Below are 19,242 nucleotides of genomic sequence, written 5' to 3'. Positions count from 1 at the left end.
AAACATTTATTTATTTATTTATTTATTTATTTATTTATTTATTTATTATTGAGTACACTGTCACTGTCTTCAGACACACCAAAAGAGGGCATTGGATTCCATTACAGATGGTTGTAAGACACCATGTGGTTGCTGGGAATTGAACTCAGGACCTCTGGAAGAACAGTCAGTGCTCTTAACCTCTGAGCCATCTCTCCAGGCCCCCAGCCATCAGAACTTTAACAACTGCCAATTTCTGACAAAGAGAAAAATTCTGACAATAAGGATGTTTCAAAAAAAAAAATTGCTAAAGCAAGGCACACTCACCTCCCAAGATGATGCTCTGCTCTGGTGGAGACAATTTCTAGTTTTCATTACTTAGGAAAGGAAAGGATGAGGGAGGAGGACGAGGAGGAGGAAGAGTGAGAGGAAGAGGAGAAAGAGGAGGAAGGGCAGGTGGTTCTTCTGGTTTGGCTCTGAGTAAGAATTGAGAGTATGGAAGGGTTGGAAGAGAGAAGGCCAGGGAGATTTAGAAGCGGCTCTTTAAGATGAAGGCCTTCCCTACATCGGCCTTTAGTGATGAAATGATCCGTGATTGTTCATACTGGTTTCTTTGATGGTGAATATGAATGTATACATTTATTCAGGGTGAACCAGGGATTAAATACCGTTGGCAGGAAGGAATGGCCAGGAAGGGCAGCTCCTTGGCTGAATTATGGAGGCCTATCTAGATACCTCATCAGCATGGAGAACTCTAGGTGTTTATGCTACATGACTGATCACCATGGTCCTCCCAGTGGGTTGTCATGGTTACCTGTTCCAGAGCAGGTACAGAAATGGGTAGGAGCTCAAGTCTCTGAGGTTCCCGGCCTGAGCTCACTCAGCCTTACCAGTTTTTCTGTCTGGCCTCACAGCGCACTTGCCCTACATCCTTCATGCTTTAAACAAAATTACAAGGAGCCAGCAATGGCAAGGAGGAGAAACACGGAAAACAAACTTAGGAGGAAGAGAGGGGAAGTGATTGGTTCATCTCACTGGTGTTCCCTATTTATTTCTGGGATATTGAGGATTCACCTGAGGGCTGCATGCTGATTGGGCCAGGTGCTCTACTGAGCTATATAGCCATGATGCTTCTTTTCACTTGTATGTATGTATGTATGTATGTATGTATGTATGTATGTATGTATGTATGTATGTGTCTTAGTCAGGGTTTCTATTCCTGCACAAACATCATGACCAAGAAGCAAGTTGGGGAGGAAAGGGTTTATTCAGCTTACACTTCCATACTGCTGTTCAATACCAAGGAAGTCAGGACTGGAACTCAAGCAGGTCAGGAAGCAGGAACTGATGCAGAAGCCATGGAGGGATGTTCTTTACTGGCTTGCCTCCCCTGGCTTGCTCAGCCTGCTCTCTTATAAACCCAAGACTACCAGCCCAGAGATGGCACCACCCACAAGGGGACCTCCCCCCTTGATCACTAATTGAGAAAATGCCTTACAGCTGGATCTCATGGAGGCATTTCCTCAACTGAAGCTCCTTTCTCTGTGATAACTCCAGCTGTGTCAAGTTGACACAAAACTAGCCAGTACAGTATGTATGTATATATGTATGTATTTATTGGCAGGACCTTACTTACTAACCTACTCAGAGAGGTCCTCCTGTCTCAACTTCCCTAATGGCTGAGAATACCTGGCACACACCAGCACATTTGACCCACCAATGTTTGTCAAGTGCCTACCATTTGCCAGGTACTATACCGAATATCTGGAGATATTCTGATGAAGCTTGTTTGTTTATCTCACACACATTCTAGATAGAGCAGGTTAAGAAAGAAATGAAACCCATTATTAAATGCCATAAAAGAAATAGAATAATAAAAAAACGTGAGAAAATAGCTCTGTGAATATGTTAGATGGCCATTAGTGTAAAGGCAAGACAGAAGGCCTTTGAACATGGCGTTGATTGGCTGAGCTCAGACTGCAAAGCATATGATAATTAGGTTAGTGTGTGCACATGTGTCTGCAGGCACACAGGCATGCATGCATGTACTGGTCAAATGGACAGAAGCCAGGGTCATTGGGGAAGAGGGAACTTCAGTTAGAGATTGCCTCCATTAGATTGGCCTGTGAGCAAGTCTGTGGGGACATTTTCTTGACTGATGTGGGAGGGCTCAGCCCTCTGTGGGCTGTCCTGTGTTGTGTAAGAAAGCAGGCTGAGCAGGCCTGAGGAAGCAAGGCAGTAAGGAACGTTCTTCTGTGGCCTCTCCTGCAGATCCTGCCTCTAGGTTTCTGTCCTGCTTGAGTTTCTGACCTCTCTTCAAGATGCTGTGTAAGCTGGATGATAAAATATGCCCTTTCTCCCTCCAAGTTACTTTTGGTCATGATGTCTTTACTACAGCAAAGGAAAACAAAGACAGACAGGCAGTATAGAGGGGAGTCTGAGGGTCCAACCAGGAAAGTTAATTCTGAGACTTGGAATGGACCTTTAAAACCAAATAAAAAGTTACTTCTGGAAAGTACAGGATCCAAGCAGAACCTAGTTGGAAGGAGGGACTGCTGGCAGTCTAGAAACCATTTTGATTGTGAAGATTGGAGGGAGGGGCACTAACTATGGCAAAGGTTGAAAAAATCTAAACTATTTTTACCTGGATTGTGGTTTATGTTAGGTCTCAAACCCAGACAAATGGCTGAGGTGCCTATTTAACATATTAAAGCAGACATGGCCACCAGGTTCTCCCAAGCATCTCTCAGTCCAACCAGGGCCTTTCTGTCTGGCAAACCTTGTCCCTACCCTGAACTCTCCACCTACGGGCTGGGGTGCACTTCCCTATATAATCCAACCATTTTGGTTACCCCCCCCCCTTTTATTGCCTCCTGGTCATTGCACCCGGTTCCCCTTCTCCTCTTTCTCATACCTTGCTCCCTCTCCTCACATGGCTCAGGGTCATCATGACCACTCTGGACTCTCCTAGGTGTCTCTGCTTCTGGCTATGTCTCCCTCTTGCTCCCTAGTGTACACACACACACACACACACACACACACACACACACACACACGAGAAAGGCGGGGATGGGGATGGGGGTGGGGCTAAGATAGGTGAAGCACAAAGAAAGGTTAATATAGGCAAGTTTTAGCCGCATAATTAAACACTACAGTAGAAGATTACAGTGGGGTCCAAGTCTAGGAAAGAGACTTGCAAAGCCCCCAGGACTGCAAAGCGCTCTGTTTGAGTCCAGGCCCTCCCAGGCTCCAGCCTCAGATCTTGGAGAACCCCCATCAGGTGTACTGTTCCCATCAGCCATGCCCTGCCTCTCCTCAGTTCTGGTTATGTAGGTGATCCAAGTGGGCGTCCCCTCACAGTCCGCAGTCCTCGAAGGCTCCAGGAGCTCCCCACACCAAGGGAACGCAGGCTCCGCCCACAGCCCGGGTGGGTAGGCTGCCTGCTGCCCTATTTTGCATATTCATGAGGTAGAGCAAGGCCTGCTGAGGGGCCAACCTTAGACTTAGGCATGAGGAGACTCCTGTGGCCCTGGCCGGAAAGTCGTAAAGCCGAGGGGTGGGCTTTGCCAGGAAAAGCCGTTGGCCTCTGCTGAGGTAAAGGCCGAGGGGAAGGCCTCGCCGCGTGTTCACACGCGGGGTCTCCGGAGGAAGGCGTTCGGGTGGGTTCTGGGGTCTTCAAGTTCACACTTCTCTGTTCTTTTTAATTGACTGGGTTCATCTGTGGAACTCGCCAGCCCTCTGAGGAGAAGTGTAATCGTGTAATCGTGGCGGAGGGCCAACGAGGACCGGAAGCTTCAGGTATCATGGTTGCCTACTCTGGACGGTGAAAAACTTCACACGTTAAACAAAGAGCTGGTGGCGATGCGGTGGCGAGGAATGAACTGGTAGACCTTGAATTTCCATCATTTTAATAGCTGAATGATTTAGGCCTTTTTTAAAAGTTGGAACTGGAGATCACTAAATTAAGTGAAATAAGCCAGACCCAGAACGACACATAGTCAGGTTTCCCTAGTGTGTGGAAACCTGATTTAGATGCACATATACATGATAGGAGCATGAATGGGCCGTGTAGTACGTTATCTGCTCACCTAGTGAAAGCAAAGTGTAAGCGTGGTTCTTGCCCCTAAAAGGTGGTAGATTTTATTAGGACGATAGCCTAATTTCTCCTTCATCAGACCATTCATTTCTTGAGGCAAAGACCATATTTAACTTTTTGTAATCCCGTGTTTTACCTGGAACAGTGCAAATTGCACAGTAAACGTTGAATATATGGATTAATGGAACTAGCATGAGAAATATATTTTTAAAAACCAAAGAGCGTGAACAAATACCTAATTAATACAGTAGGAACCGCTTAGTCCGAGCAAGCATGAAGTAGCAGAATTATCAGGGACAAATGGAATTTGTGAAAATGGTGGCTAATAATTTATTGACGTACGCTCAGCAAAAGGTTTAACAGGGAGGACTTGGGCAAACCAAATTCTCTTGCTGATCTTCAATTTTTTTATTAAAATTTGATGGTTTTTGTTCGTGTTTTTTTGTTTTTGCTTTTTGAGTCAGGTCTGTTTGTTTGTTTGTTTTTGTATTTGTTGTTGTTGTTGTTTTGAGACAGGGTTTCTCTGTATAGCCCTGGCTGTCCTGGAACTCACTTTGTAGACCGCCTGCCTCTGCCTCCCGAGTGCTGGTATTAAAGGCGTTTATTAAATCCGGTTTGAGTCAGGTCTTTGTGTAGCCCTGCTGTCCAGGCCTCCAACTCAGAGATTACCTGCCCCTCCCTCCTGAGTACCACCCCAAAGGTGCTCGCCATATAGCCCAGAGCATTTTACTTCTCTCTGTGCACATCTGTGTTTTCATACACCTGGAAATTCGTGTGCATTTGGAGGTCAGATGTTAGTGTCTATTACCTTCTTTGCTTGCTTAGTGTTAAAAAATGGTTTTTATTTGTATTATTATTTTTTAACTTGTATAGGTGTTTTGCTTTATGTATGTGGGGGCCTAGTGCCTACTGAGGGCCGAAGAGGGCATCAACTTTACTGGGTCTGGTGTTGCAGGCAGTTGTGAGCTGCAGGTGGGTGCTGGGAATTGAACCTGTATCCTCTGGAAGATCAGTCTGTGCTCTTAACCACTGAGCCATCTCCCCAGCTCCTTTACCCTTTTTTTTTTTTTTTAAAGACAGGAACTCTCATTGAAGCTGGAGCACTTAAAAAAACAAACAAACATACAAACAAACCTTCAAAAATACCAAGCTCAACAGATATAATTTTACTCTTAATTTAATTCACAATAAGTAGTCACATACACAAAATAGATATAATATACTATGTATTGCAATGAGGACATAACTTGAGCTTGGCAGAGGTGGTAGTAGAAATCGGGGCATTGTTTCTTGAAAAACTAAACCATGTCCAGGAGATAGTAATTTGAAGTAGAAGAGGATGTTTCAGACCAGAAGAATATTGCTAAGAGAAAGTAAAGCTGTACAAATGACTGGTGCATAAGAAATATCAGGGGAGGGCTGGAGAGATGGCTCAGCGGTTAAGAGCACCAACTGCTCTTCCGGAGGTCCTGAGTTTAAATCCCAGCAACCACATGGTGGCTCACAACCATCCATAATGAGATCTGACGCCATCTTCTGGTGCATCTGAAGACAGCTAAAGTGTACTTAGATAAAATAATAAATAAATCGTAAAAAAAAAAAAAAAAAAAAAGAAAGATATACCTTTAAAAAAAAAAAAAGAAATATCAGGGGAAATGATTGAAGAAATTAGGAGGGCATGAGGCAAATCTTGAAACAATGGTAAAGAGTTTTTATTTTATTTTTTTCCTGAGGGTAGTTGGGGAGCTATGTTAAGTACTTCAGTTTGGAAATAATAAGACAGTTAAGGTAGTAATGAGAAAAGTCTAGCTGAAACGTAGAAGGGAGATGGCTGAGCACAGCAACAGGCAGATGGGTGGTTGCAACAATTCAGGCAAAAGATGAGGCTGATCTGATCTAAAGTAGAGATGGCAGACCCAGTGTAAGGGCTCACTGTAACCCGAGCATTTCTGAAGTGGAGCCAGCAGAATCATCTCAAGTTCAAGGCTGCTTGGACTATAGAGCAAGTTTGAGGAAGCTGGAGCCACGTAGTGAGATTCCACAAAACAACAAAAGCAGCCTCAACAATAACAAGGAAAGAAGACCCCTCCCCAGTATCAGCAGACAACAGTGTGGAAAAAGTGAGCAGCTGACACATTTGAGAAATACTAAGTTGACTGAACAAAGAAATAGGGCAGAGTTGAGTCATACATTTTCAGACTGAGTGACTTAAGTACTTGATGATGCCATTCGCTAGGAAACAGAGGGTTTGAGGGGAAAGAATTAGCATTTGGACATGCTAAGACCATCAAAGTGGGAATTGTCTAATGGGCAGAATTGTAGATCAGTAACTCATGAGAATGACCTGGGTTGGGAATATACACACACAAATCATTAGACTAGAAATAGTAATTGAAATAATGGGAGTATATTTGTTTGTTCAGTGGCTATGTTTAGAAGTTTAAAAAAAGCTGAGCAGTGGTGGTGGACACCTTGTGTCCCAGCACTCAGGAGGCAAAGGCAGGGCGATCTTTGTGAATTCAAGGCCAGCTTAGTCTACAGAGTGAGTTCCAGGACAGCCAGGACTACATAGAAAAATCATCAAACAAACAAACAAACAAACACATAGAAAAACCGTTAAACAAACAAACAAACAAACAAAAAAATAACAGAAGACTACTAGGACAGAAACTTGAGGAATCCCAAGAAGGCAGGAGGAAAAGAGGCAGGAGGAAAAGGCAGGAGAAAAAGGCTGGAGGATGGTGGGAGGAGCCGAGGCTGGGAAACACCAGGAGAGGAAGACTTAATATGCAGGTGCTTTGTTTTGAAAGCAAACATACTTTCTTACATTAATGAAGTGTATATAAAAAACTGTTCTAAGTACCATATTAGTTTAATAGATTTAATGTTGAAATAACTGTGAAGTAGACACTGTTTTCTGTACAGATGGAGAAACTGGGGCCCACATCTTGTCCAAGGTTACATAGTAAACTGCCCACTGAGATGTGATCTTAGGTAGTTTGTTTCAGAAAGTTCACGTGTTTAAACCCTGGCCTATGTTACTATTCCAGGTGTACAGTGAGCAAGACCTGAAAGTTGGGTCTGTATTTATGGTTACAAAAACAGAAACCAAATCTCATAGGAATTAATTTAACCAGAGTTATACAACTGCTAGGTAATAGAATCCAAATTTGAACCCAAATTTCATAATTACAAAGCCTACTTTTGCTAGATTGCATTGTTGGCTGATTTTTCTTACATATCCATTTGTGTTGCATAAAATTGAATTTTACTTGTTTTATAAATATTTTTAAATTCCTTTTCAGATGCAACAGCCCTGGTAGAATTGTTTTTCAGTACTATAAATTTCATCTGGGTCATCCATATATTCTAAAAATGCAGGTACCTAACTACGTGGTGTTCTCATGGGCGGATGCCCCTGGAAATATCTTATGATCTAAAAAGATTGGCTAAAATCCTAGCAATATAAAAAGTGATTTAAAAACCATTATTCCTTCTATTACTGCTTCTCCGGTAGGAGGTTATATTCTAATGGGATAGAACTGGAACTTAAACCCTTATCGCTACTTTCCTTCTTCCTTCTTTCTTACAGTATAAAGGAGATGCTGTGAGTCAGACTCAACAGTTATACTCTAAAAGAAAACAGCCTTTAAAGACTACTCAAGGACCGCTAGGTAGATCTCAGTCTCCTGTAGAAATATTGTACTAGTGTCCCCTAGTGCTGCTTGAAGAAATAATCTAAGAGAAATTCAATAGTATCTGTTTATAGTCTCTATCACCACCTTGTGGCAATGTCTCCAAATAATTCTAACCTCTTATTTGCAAAAATCTTCCAGAATCTTGTCTTAATTGATAATATAACAGGTAACAGATTGCCCTGAGTGAGCCAGAATGGACTTTCTTTAAACAGGTTATTTCAAGTAAGGCCTCCGACTGAAATAAAATTAAGGCCTTCAGAAAGAAAAGGGAAGATTTACTTTAAAAAAATTCCACCGAAGCAAAAAAAAAGGGTGAATAAAAAATGTTTTCCCAGACTCGGCAGTATCGTTGTGGATTTCCCCACCTCCACTGTGTTCTTCATTGTGATCTATGTGCATACTGGGGGACTGACCATGTCAGCCATTCTCCATGTTTAGTCTAGTCATACTCAGCTGTCAGGTGACAATTGCTACCCATTTGCAGTTTCCAAAACATCTCATCATCATGAACAGAAACTCTCCTAGTAAACTGCCATTTCTTCTATCCCCACCCGAGTCCAGATAACCTCTCGTCTACTTTTTGTCTGTATATGTTTGCTTATATGTAGGTTCTCATATGTAAGCACATGTATTTGTCCTTCTGTATCTAGCGTTGTCTAATTTTAACCTAGAATTGTGCTTGCAAGGTTCATTTACATTGTGTCATGTTACCACAATTTCATCCTTTTCTAAAGATTGAGTAGCCCTTAAATATCACAAACACATTTTGTTTATCTGTTTATCTGCTCCTTTTTTTTTTTTTTTTTTTTTGAGATGGGGTCTAGTCCAGGCTGACAGACTCCTGTGCTCAAATGATTGCCCTGCCCCAGCTTGCACTGTAGGTGGGCATCCAGTGCATGCCACTGCCCTTGGCTGTGTGTTCGTTTGTCTGTTTGTCTGCTGATAGGCATTGGATCATCTCCACCTTTGACCGTGAAGAAGAGTGCTGCTGTGCCTGTGGGTGTACACGTGTTGGAGGCACTCCCTGCTCCTTCCTCCCTGTTTATTTCTTTTGGCTGTACACTTAGAAGTGGAAATGCTGGATACCGGTGTAACTGCTTAGAAATGTGAGGAACTGTATACTGCTGGGCCGTTTTACATTCCAGTCAGCAGTGGTGAGGATTTTAATTCTCCATCTCTTCACCAGCGCTTATTATGTTCCTTTTTGGAGAAAGTTTTGAGTTTGTAAACAAGTCTGAAGTTAACCTAAAAAATGTTCTGAGCCCAGCTGAACACAAGAAGACAGCTCCTCTTTGAGGGCACAACAAAGATGAATGGGATACATTGTTGAGGGCTTAGGTGACTTATAACTTAATTTTCTTCTGAGAATGTGTTTATGAATGAATAAATTATTTTATGATTTTATTGAGTTGATGAAATTTAATGCAGAGACTTTATGCCAGATTTAGTAAAAGCTTATAGTGAAAATTCAAGTGGTTATTAAAATTTGCTACCAAAATTACAGTTAACTTACACAGCTCTCATTTGGAAAATTCAAAATAAGAATTTTTCTAATTCAGATTCACTTTTGCAATTTTGATAGGGCTAAGAAGAACTATTTTAGCTCTGTTTTTCCTTTGTATTTACAAAATTAGGCTTGGTAAATTTTTCTTGTAACAGGACAGTCTGAGAAATTGTCTATACTTAACTGTAATTGATTTTAATTTTTGGTTTTAGGGTTCACTTACATCTTTGGAAAGACAAGATAGTAAGTATTATGTTAGGGAAAGTCTCTAATTTTTTTTTTAACAGGTTGGAATTGTTGAAAGAATCCTGATTCATTCTCACGATGGCTACTGCGCAGCTCTCTCACAACACCAGAACACTGAAGGCGTCTAAGGTATTTGTTAAGAATTAAATAGAAAAATCAATGACCATTTAGTGAGTTACTTAATTTAAAATTTCTTCAGCAGCAGTTTTATCAGCTAATTGGCACATAACACTCTGGGAAAGTATTTCTTCATTTTAATGCCTAATGGATGGGGATATTCAGAAAATCAAGACCAATTATAAAGTTATGCACTGGGTACTTGTTTCCTGCTTACTAGAGTAAAAGAAATCAGAAACAAAACGACGTTTAAAGAGAAGGTTCTTTGTTAGGCATGGACTTCCTGAAGCAATTAGGAAGCTTGTAGTTTTCAGAACCAGAGAGGAGATATCTGAAAGAAGCTTTGATGCTGAGAGTCTGGGGAAGAATGTATTAGTCACTTCCTGTGGGGAGGACAAAATATATGAGATAATAAACTTAAAAGGAAGGAGGATTTATTTTGGCTCACAGTTTCAGAAGTTGCTTCTATTGTTTTTGACTCAGTATCAAGACAGAACATCATGGAGACATGCAGGGAAAACATGTGGCAGAGCAGAGCGGCGGCACACCACAGAGGTCAAGGCCAGGAGTGGGGGTGGGGAGGAGACACTCGACAACCTAGTGTCATTCCACTAGATTCTGTCTCTTAAAGGTTCTGCTGTCTTTCAGTATCACAGCAGGTTGATGACTGAGCCTTCAACTTAAGGGGACATTTAAGATTCAGACATAACTATGTCAGGACAGGAAACTTTGCTGGCTTTACTTAGGCTAGTTCAATAAATCCCAGAATAGTCATTAATGCATCACATACAGTTATTTAGATTCAGTATATAATATATGTATAATAATGTGTTGTTTTATGAGAAAATACAAATTGATCTTTATCTTCTTTGTTATCATATTAAGAAAAATAAGACTTATGGTAACTGGGGCTGGAGAGATGGCTCAGCGGTTAAAAGCACTGACTGATCTTCTAGAGGTCCTGAGTTCAAATCCCAGCAACCACATGGTGGCTCACAACCATCTATAATGAGATCAGATGCCCTCTTCTGGTGTGTCTGAAGGCAGCTACAGTGTACTTATATATAATAAATAAATAAATCTTTAAAAAAAAGATTTATGGTAACTAAGTCAATGTATCTATATTTACGTACACGTGAAAAAGAGTGAGACCAGGAGAATTGTCCCATGCTTGAGACCAGTTGGGCTCCATAGTGGGTTCCAGGTGACCCTGAGCTAGATCGAGAAGGTGCTTCTACCTCTCAACCTACAAAGGATTGCAGTAATCCAAACTGTAGCAGCTTAGGATCGTTATATACTCTGAAATGATGAAAAGGCTCATAGAGGAGGGAACATCTCATGAGGAGACCTAGCCTATACCTTGGCTCAGGATCAGAAATAAGCGTGGGATGTTTTAGGGGAAGCCGCTCTGTCTGTAGTAAAGCTGTGAAGCTGTCATGTTGGCCAGGAGGAGAAAACAAACCAGAATAGGAATTTGGGGAACAGATTAATTTGGATCTTAGAAGCCAGGTTAAAGAACCGATGCTTTATTTTGTAGCCAGTGCCAAGTCAGAAGGTTTGTTTGTTTAGAAGAGTGAGTATGGGTTTGTGTTAGGAGTGTTAAATTGTAGCAGAGAGAGAAAGAGAAGTGGAAGTTGAAGGAGAAATTGGGCATCAAGCAAGCAGTCACCTCTCTGGCTTTGTCCCACCGTACTTCTCAAGCCAACACCAAATCTCAGCCAGTTTCCTAAGGGAGTGCTCTCACCTGGGGTTGAGTGGGGGTGTAGGGGTCTGAATTGCAGTCAGCAGAGCAGCCATTTCTCTCACTGTAAATGAACAAATTGACTTTTTGGTTCAACCAGATCTTTGTTGTTTGAGTTACATGAACTGCTTTTCCCAGTAAATTTCATGTGACAGTGCGGTTCCGGTATCTGATGCTGAAAACAATGGGAATTGTTTAGTTTTGGACCTGGGATAAGGCACTGAGGTGCATATCAAAGCAGACCTGCCCTCCAGGTTCTCCCAGCATCCCTCAGTCCCTACCTTGCATACTCTGCCCCCAATTCTGAACTTTCCAGCCCTGGGGCTAGGCTGTCCTTACCGCAGAGTCTCCTCCCTATATAATCCAGACATTTTACCCCCTCTTTCTTTACCCCTTCTCCTTCTCTCTCTTCTCTCCCTCCCTCTCCTTCTCTCTTCTGCCCTTTCTCCCCCTCTTCTCCACCATGGTGGCTTCCCTGGCCTCCTCCTTTGGGCAGTGAGGTTGCCCACTGGAGAACAGCTTCTCAATAAACCAGTCTTCAATACAGTCTAATCTGGTTTGAACTGGCTCACTGACAGAGAAATAACCTACCAATAATAACTGTAGAACTCAGTCTTTAGTCAGCATTTAACTATGTGCCAGGTGCTGTACCAAGGGCATTATGCCATTATTTCAGTTAAAAATCTCAATAAGGAAGAAACTGAGCAAACTGCTGCTGCTGCACTTCTTTAATCTCTTTGGGAGGCAGAGTCAGGCAGATGTTTGAGTTCACCCCAGCCCTGGTCTATGGAGTGAATTCCAGGACAGCTAGGGCTGCACAGAGAAACCCTGTCTGGAAATGAAGAAGAAAGTAAATCTTGGAGGAGTAAAGTGTGCAGCTCAGGGCCACACAAGGCTGACATGTCACCGCAGCACTTTACTACCAAGGCATGGCAATGCATGCTGTTTTCAAGCTGTGATGTTTTCATGTATTAGATATTTACAACAGCATCTCCAGGAACATCCCTTTTCCAGCTGTTGATCCTTGTTACTATAAATAGCCTGTTAGTGCCTGTAATATCTCTATACTTTCAAGTTATTTAGCTTTATAAGTGAGTTATTCATGCATTACTTTTGTAATGTTTTCAGTGAGTTATTACATGTATTCTGTATCAGCAATTACCCAGTTAGTCAAAGAAACTTTTAATTTCTTAGGATCCATATGTTCAAAATCCCAAATTTTCTGTTTACCTTTTAGATGTGCACTGCATAGCCCAAGGTCACTATGTAGTTCAGGCTGGCCATGAGCTTACAGTCTTTTTGCTTCCAACTCTAGGATAATAGGATCTTAATACTAGAATCATAGGAGTGAACAACCATGTCTGGACTCAAAAAGAAAAAAACTAAATGGCTTTAAAATAACTGAATATAATGTAATTAGCCAAAAACATAAAATGATAACTCATTGTCATTATCCAGACTACTAAAGAAGATACATTCTTATATATGGCAAAATCATATCTAGAATATCCTGAAGACATTTTAGGAGCGTGTGTGTGTGTGTGTGTGTGTGTGTGTGTGTGTGTGTGTGTATGTATCTCTGTGTGCACCTGTATGTGAACTTTTTGGAAGTTATTTTTCATCTTAAGATATGTTTGCAAGTAGTAACTACCTCTAAGTAACTTTATTAAAATTATTAGAAGTATAGCATTTGGTCTGTATAGTATACTGAAAGGACATTTGTTACTTGCCAACTTTATGATCTGGCAAATCACGTATCTTTCTAGATTTCCTCTGAGGACCCGATGACAAGAGTGCATTGAGTTAAATGAGCTCTGAAGTCTTCCCAATTTAAAAATACTATGCAAAGCCTCCAGAATTAGATTTAATTAACTTCGATTTAATGAATGTCTTAGTTACTTTTCTATTGCTGTAATAAGACAACATGATCAAGGCAGCGTATAGAAAGAAGAGCTTATTGGACGCTTATAGTTTCAGAGCGTGACCACATGACCATTATGGCAGGGAGCATGTCAGCAGATAGGAAGGCATGGCAGTGGAATGATTACTGAGAGCTTATGTCTTGATACAGAGAGACAGACAGACAGACAGACAGACAGACAGACGGAGGGAGAGAGAGGGAATGACCATAGAATAGCTTTGAAACCTCACAACCCACCCTCAGTGGTTCACCTCCTCCAACAAGGCCATATGTACTAATCCTTTCCAAACAATCCAATCAATTGTTGACAATTCATTTAAACATATGAGTCTATGGGGGCAATTCTCATTCATACTACCAAAATTAGGAAAAAGAAACTTTTGTTTTTTTGTTTGTTTTTTTGTTTTTGGTTTTTTTTTCGAGACAGGGTTTTTCGGTGTAGCCCTAGCTGTCCTGGAACTCACTCTGTAGACCAGGCTGGCCTCGAACTCAGAAATCCGCCTGCCTCTGCCTCCCGAGTGCTGGGATTAAAGGCGTGCGCCACCACACACGGCAGGAAAGAGAAACTTTAAAAGTTTTATCACAGTAATTTATTTATTAATATATGTATGCATATTTATTTGTGTGTGTGTATGGTATGCTGGTTAGCTTTAAATCAACTTGACACAAGTTGGAGTCAGCAGAGAATAGGGATCTTCAATTAAGAAAATAGCGCTATAAGATTGGACTGTAAGCAAGCCTATAGGGCATTTTCTTATTAGTGATTGATGGGGAAGAACCCAGCCCATTGTGAGTGGTGCCATCCCTGGGCTGGTAGTCCTGCATTCTATGAGAAAGCAATCTGAGCAGGTGGGGGGGGGGCAGTAAGTAGCGCCTCTTTATTGCCTCTGTATCAGCTCCTGTCTTCCTCCTGCCCTGCTTGAGTTCCTGTCCTGACTTCCTTCAGTGATGAACAGTGCTGTGGAAAGTGTAAGCCAAATAAACCCTTTCCTCTCCAAGTTGCATGTGGTCATGTTTCTTTGCAGCAACAGAAACACTAACTAGGAAACTGAGTGGGGGTAAGCAGTGCACCCTGTGTACTTGCAGAGATCAGTTACCTCTTCGTGGATCCTGGAGATGGAACTAAGGCCATCAGGCTTGGTGCCTTTACACAAGAACCATCTTGCTGGCCTGGAAAGAGAAACTCTTTAGCCTGTTTATTACTAAGGCTCTGACTCCATCAGTGTAGTCTCATTCCAGTAAGACAGGGAAGGCTTACTCTGTCACTAAATGTTACAGTTTCCCTACCTTAACCACTCTATCATTTTGAGACTTGGGGACAACAAAAGTTCTAAGAATGACTTGGCCTTAAGAATTTTGTGCTTTTAGGATTAGTATGTTGCTGCTCATGATCTTGGTAGGGCTTACCGTCCCTTAAAATATTTCTGCTGGTCCCAGAGCCAGAATTCAAACAAACAAACAAACAAACAAACAAACAACAACTCAAGTATTGGATACAAGAGGAAAGTCATCATTCAACTTTGCTGGGTTTTCTGTTGCTGTGAAGAGTAAATACAGTTTCTTTACTGTGGTGCCCTAGCTTTGCTGTACATTGGCTTCTATTTAATTTCCTCTCACTCTACCCAGTGTAACTCTGAGGATTGGTTATTCTGAAATGATGATCAGCCCCATGTCACAGCATCTCACCCTCTCTGCTGTCCTTCCTCTTCTTTGCCATTTATCCTTAGGGCTCAGTTTAGTCTCACTTTTCCCACAGCCTTCCTCCTCAGGTGAATAGTTGCTCCTGCCTCTCATGTGTAGCCTCTACTCTCTCCTCACTCATTTGTCCCCAGTCTCTGCCCCTTTAGCCTAAGTCTTTCCTGCCTGCACCTGGGTTGTGAACTCCATTAGGGTATGCATGCTCTCTTCAGTTCATCTTTGGTTTTCTTTTCTTTTTTCTTTTTTTCCCCAGACAGAGTTTCCCTATATAGCCCTGGCTGTCCTGGAGCTTGCTTTGTAATTGATGTTTTACAAATTAACAGAGTAATTAATATGTGTTCACATAATAAGTGAAAACACACACACACACACACCTCTCAAAACACAGTAAATGATTGAACTAGGGACCATGTGAAGCACTTTATAGACTTTAGCCTATTTTATCCTCAGTCAAGTAGGTCTTCATTACCCCTCTTTACAGATGAAGGGACTGAGTGAGGTACAGAGAGATGGATCTATGCAGAATCAGGTACCTGCAACAGTTTATTAGCAATAGAGTTTCATTGTAACAGCTTTACTTATAATGTGTCTGTATTTTCTTTCTTGTTGCAATGCCAGAATGAACTGCAAAACCTAAGAATTTCACTATCTGAGCATCTATTAGAAAAGGCCACTGACCTCCACCCAAATCATAAATTGTGTTTGTAACAGAACAGTGATTTGAACCTGGTTATCCCATGCAGTCTGTGCCCTGAACCTCCCCACCATGCTGCCTCCTTCTCACCATTCTACTTTCAAGTGACTAGTTCCTTTAATGCTGCATTCTGCAAGCATGAGGCCATGTGGTTAATCCCAGGCACTGTGCACACTTGTAATACCAGCATTGGTGAGGTGATCTCTGGTGCTTGATAACCTAACTGGGTGACTCACAAGGTTGGCTCACCAGGACAGTGTAAGATCCTATGTGAAAGAGAGAGAGAGAGAGAGAGAGAGAGAGAGGGAGAGGGAGAGGGAGAGGGAGAGGGAGAGAGAGAGAGAGAGGGAGAGGGAGAGGGAGAGGGAGAGGGAGAGAGAGAGAGAATGAGAACACCTGAGGTTGCCCTTTGGTGTCCATATAAGTATACCCACATGGTTGCATACCTGCACATATTTGTACCTGTATACACAGGAGCATACACATAGCACACAGAGGACTTTTCTTGCTTTAAAAAAATGGTTTATTAAAAGAGACAATTTGGTGATTAGAAATGGTTGGTAGAGGGAGAAGCCACAGAAGAGTGATGCTGCTTCTAGCCTGGTAACTAGAATCGATGCTGATTTACTTGTCTAGGGATGAAACTGGGGACCATGCCTTATGCCTGCTAGCAGAGACAAACTGAATTTCAGGGTCTACAAAGTAGTGTAGGAGTAGATGCCCAGATACTAGAAATATAGGCAGGGAACATAAATTAGAAATTGAAGTCTTCTCTATAGACTATAACTGAAGATGTGAGGACAGACAAGAGAACTGTGAAGAGAGAAAAGGACTGAAGACACTCCTGGGAAGACGGCTGGTTAAAAAAAGAGAAATGGGGTCGGTGTGGTGGCACACCCTTTAATCCTAGGAGGCAGAGACAGGCAGGTCTTGTTTCATAAAAAACGAGAGTCAGGGAATGAGTGGGTGGGGTGACATTCAGCTGTGTAGGGATAGATGAAAGCTGAAGTAGTGTTAGCAGGTAACAGTTGAGCTCAGTAACCAAGGTTCTTGCTTAACATGCAACAAGGTCCTAGGTTTGATTTCCAATTCTGCCAAAACAACAACAAAAAACAAAACAGTGTCAAGGCAGCTTAAGGGGGACATATGGATACAATGTCAAACGCTCCAGACAAGGGGGATCCATACTCTGATAAGTTGTACATGGTAACTTTGGAGAGAGCGGTATAAAAGAGACAAGGGTAAAAATTCAGATTACAGTGAAGTCTAGAGAGTGTGTGAAGAGAGGAATAAGGTTATAAAATTATAGGGAAACTCCCAATTTTGCTTCAGATTAATGGGTCATTGAAATAAATTTTCGTCCTAAATTACTCCAGTATTTGCCTGCCTTTCTATTTTGTTTTGCTTATATGAAGATCTATTTTAACTCAGTATTCAGAGCCCTGTTTTCTTTTGATTATCTAGAAATGTATCAGATTTGAAGTCTTAAAAAGTTTCTGTCCTATCTGTGGTCATGGTTTGATGGGCTGAATATTCATGAATACTGATGTTTATCATCTTTGATTTTCTTCCAGAACACGATTTTCCCGTCCCAAGTGACAAATGAGCATGAGTCACTGGTGGTGGTGAAGAAGCTTTTTGCTACTTGTATCTCATGTATAACGTACCTGAGGGGCTTGTTTCCAGAGAGCTCCTACAGAGACCGCCGTTTGGATGGTAAAGTTGCATTAAATGATTGCTTTGGCTGATGTCCCTTTTCTACTCAGAAACACAAAGCTTCCCTCACTCACAGACTGTGTTAATCCTATCTCATGGGTGTGTCCTTCAAGATCAATTGACTAACTCACTTCGCATTTTAATTTTGTCGTGTGTGTTGGTTTTTCTTACAGGAACCATTAACCTCAAGCTAGCTATCAAATGAAAAAACAAACTTGTTGAGCTATGTCTCGTAATTCTAAGCCATTCTTGTAAAAGTGAGAACAAAAATCTACCTTAATGCTGAAGGTTTACATTATTTTGTGTCTCAGTTGAATTTGTTCTTTGAGGTATATTTTGACCCTGAGGAAATTCAAAGGAATCAGGTGAGAAATATCTCACCTATTAGCATATATAAATATGCACGGGAGGCATAAATCCATTTGTGGATTAGCATGAATATTTAGACAGTTATTTTAATGAGTTAAGTTTTTTTTTTACAATAGCCTACCTCTTCATTTTATTGTTATCAGTGTGCACATATTTCCTTGCAAAATGCTATTTTTTCCAAATCTAATTTGAAATTTCTCATGTTTATATTTAATTATATACCATGGCTTCATTCTAACTTAATTTTCTTAGGCAATATTGATTCTCCAAATGAACAGCCGTGAGTGCATGTTTGCTCTAAACACAGAAGCATGGTACTTGTAATCATGACACCTTCCTTCGTGTTAATCACTCCTTTTAACTTAGGAGCTAAATCTGTAAGATTTAGTGTGTTTTCAGGGAGCATATAGTTTGTTTCCCCTCCTGTTTGGAACATGGAGCTATAAAAGAAGGCATACTTTGGAAATTAAGCACTTTTTGTATTTCAGTTGCTACTGCTAACATTGAAAAACAAAACAAAACAACAAAACCCACAGCTCTTACTTCAAGAAATAAAAGAGATAGTTTATTCTAGGTTCAAATGTGAGTGACATGGGCCAGGGACATGGATGTAGGTTGCTGTAGGTGTTCCATCTAGTATGGAGGAAGTTTCATGAAGTTCTTACAGTAACAGAACAAAGAAAGACATAGGGTCAAAGAAAGTCATAGAAAGTTGGGGTACAGCCAAGTGGGGAAATCTCTGCTGTCAGTCTCGGGTGCTGTCTGCTGACATTTCCAGCTTTTGTGTTGGTGTAAGCTAGGGAGTCTGTTGGTACATTTCAAAAGGACTCACCTAATATCCATAAGGATGTTAGCTCACACACAGAGTTAGGCAATAGCTGGCTATGAGGAGACTAGAGATAGCCCAACATAATTTTTAGTTTAGCTCTGGACTTGGAACATCCCAACTTCCCACAACCACTGAAGCCTTAATCAGTTAGTCGGCCTCATGAAGTACGGCTTCTCTCCAGGAGTGCTGCCTCACACTGTCCTAGGCACGGAGGCAAAAGCATTGCTCAGAGTCCTAGTTTTTTTTCTTGCGACTGTTTTAGTAGATGCTAGTCTTCCTTAATGTATTTGTATTTAAAGTGACATGTCACAAAATGCTCAATGTTTGTATAACACTCTTTTTAACAATGTCTAAGTATTTTGTCAAAGTAGAATAACTTTCTATTCCTCAACAATGGTAAGAAGTGATGTTAATTTTAGCATAGGAAAACCATATGAAAAGATGGAGGACTCTAAGAGCTGGCGAGATGGCTCCACAGGCATAGACATACTTGCTGCCGAACCTAATGATCTGGGACCCATATAATGAGGAGAGATCCCAGTAAGTCATTTTCTTCTGACTTGTACACGCACATTGTGGCATACACCTTTCTACTGCACATACATGTACGCCAACCCATAAATTTATAAACACC

The 19,242-nt window shown here is 41.4% G+C and overlaps 1 protein-coding gene across 6 annotated transcripts in view; it reads left to right on the top strand.

The window, feature by feature from the left end:
* Nucleotides 1–3,455: 3,455 nt before the first annotated feature.
* The window catches only part of Hormad2 (HORMA domain containing 2), a 95,398-nt gene continuing 79,611 nt past the window's right edge, over nt 3,456–19,242 (top strand). Inside the window, exons 1-4 of one of the 6 annotated variants that reach the window (XM_011243777.3) lie at nt 3,456–3,573; nt 3,714–3,777; nt 9,565–9,652; nt 17,269–17,410. In XM_011243777.3, coding sequence (XP_011242079.1) covers nt 9,602–9,652; nt 17,269–17,410 — 193 coding nt within the window. In that variant the 5' untranslated portion in view covers nt 3,456–3,573; nt 3,714–3,777; nt 9,565–9,601. Of the gene's footprint in view, nt 3,864–9,564; nt 9,653–17,268; nt 17,411–19,242 lie in introns of all 6 variants that reach the window. The other 5 variants (XM_011243780.3, XM_017314817.2, XM_011243779.2 and 2 more) reach the window with 5 other exon arrangements.

The sequence above is a fragment of the Mus musculus genome, chromosome 11 (assembly GCF_000001635.26).
Source record: "Mus musculus strain C57BL/6J chromosome 11, GRCm38.p6 C57BL/6J".
NCBI lineage: Eukaryota > Metazoa > Chordata > Mammalia > Rodentia > Muridae > Mus > Mus musculus.
Note: the sequence above shows the minus strand (reverse complement) of the source record. Positions and strands in the feature narration are given on the sequence as shown.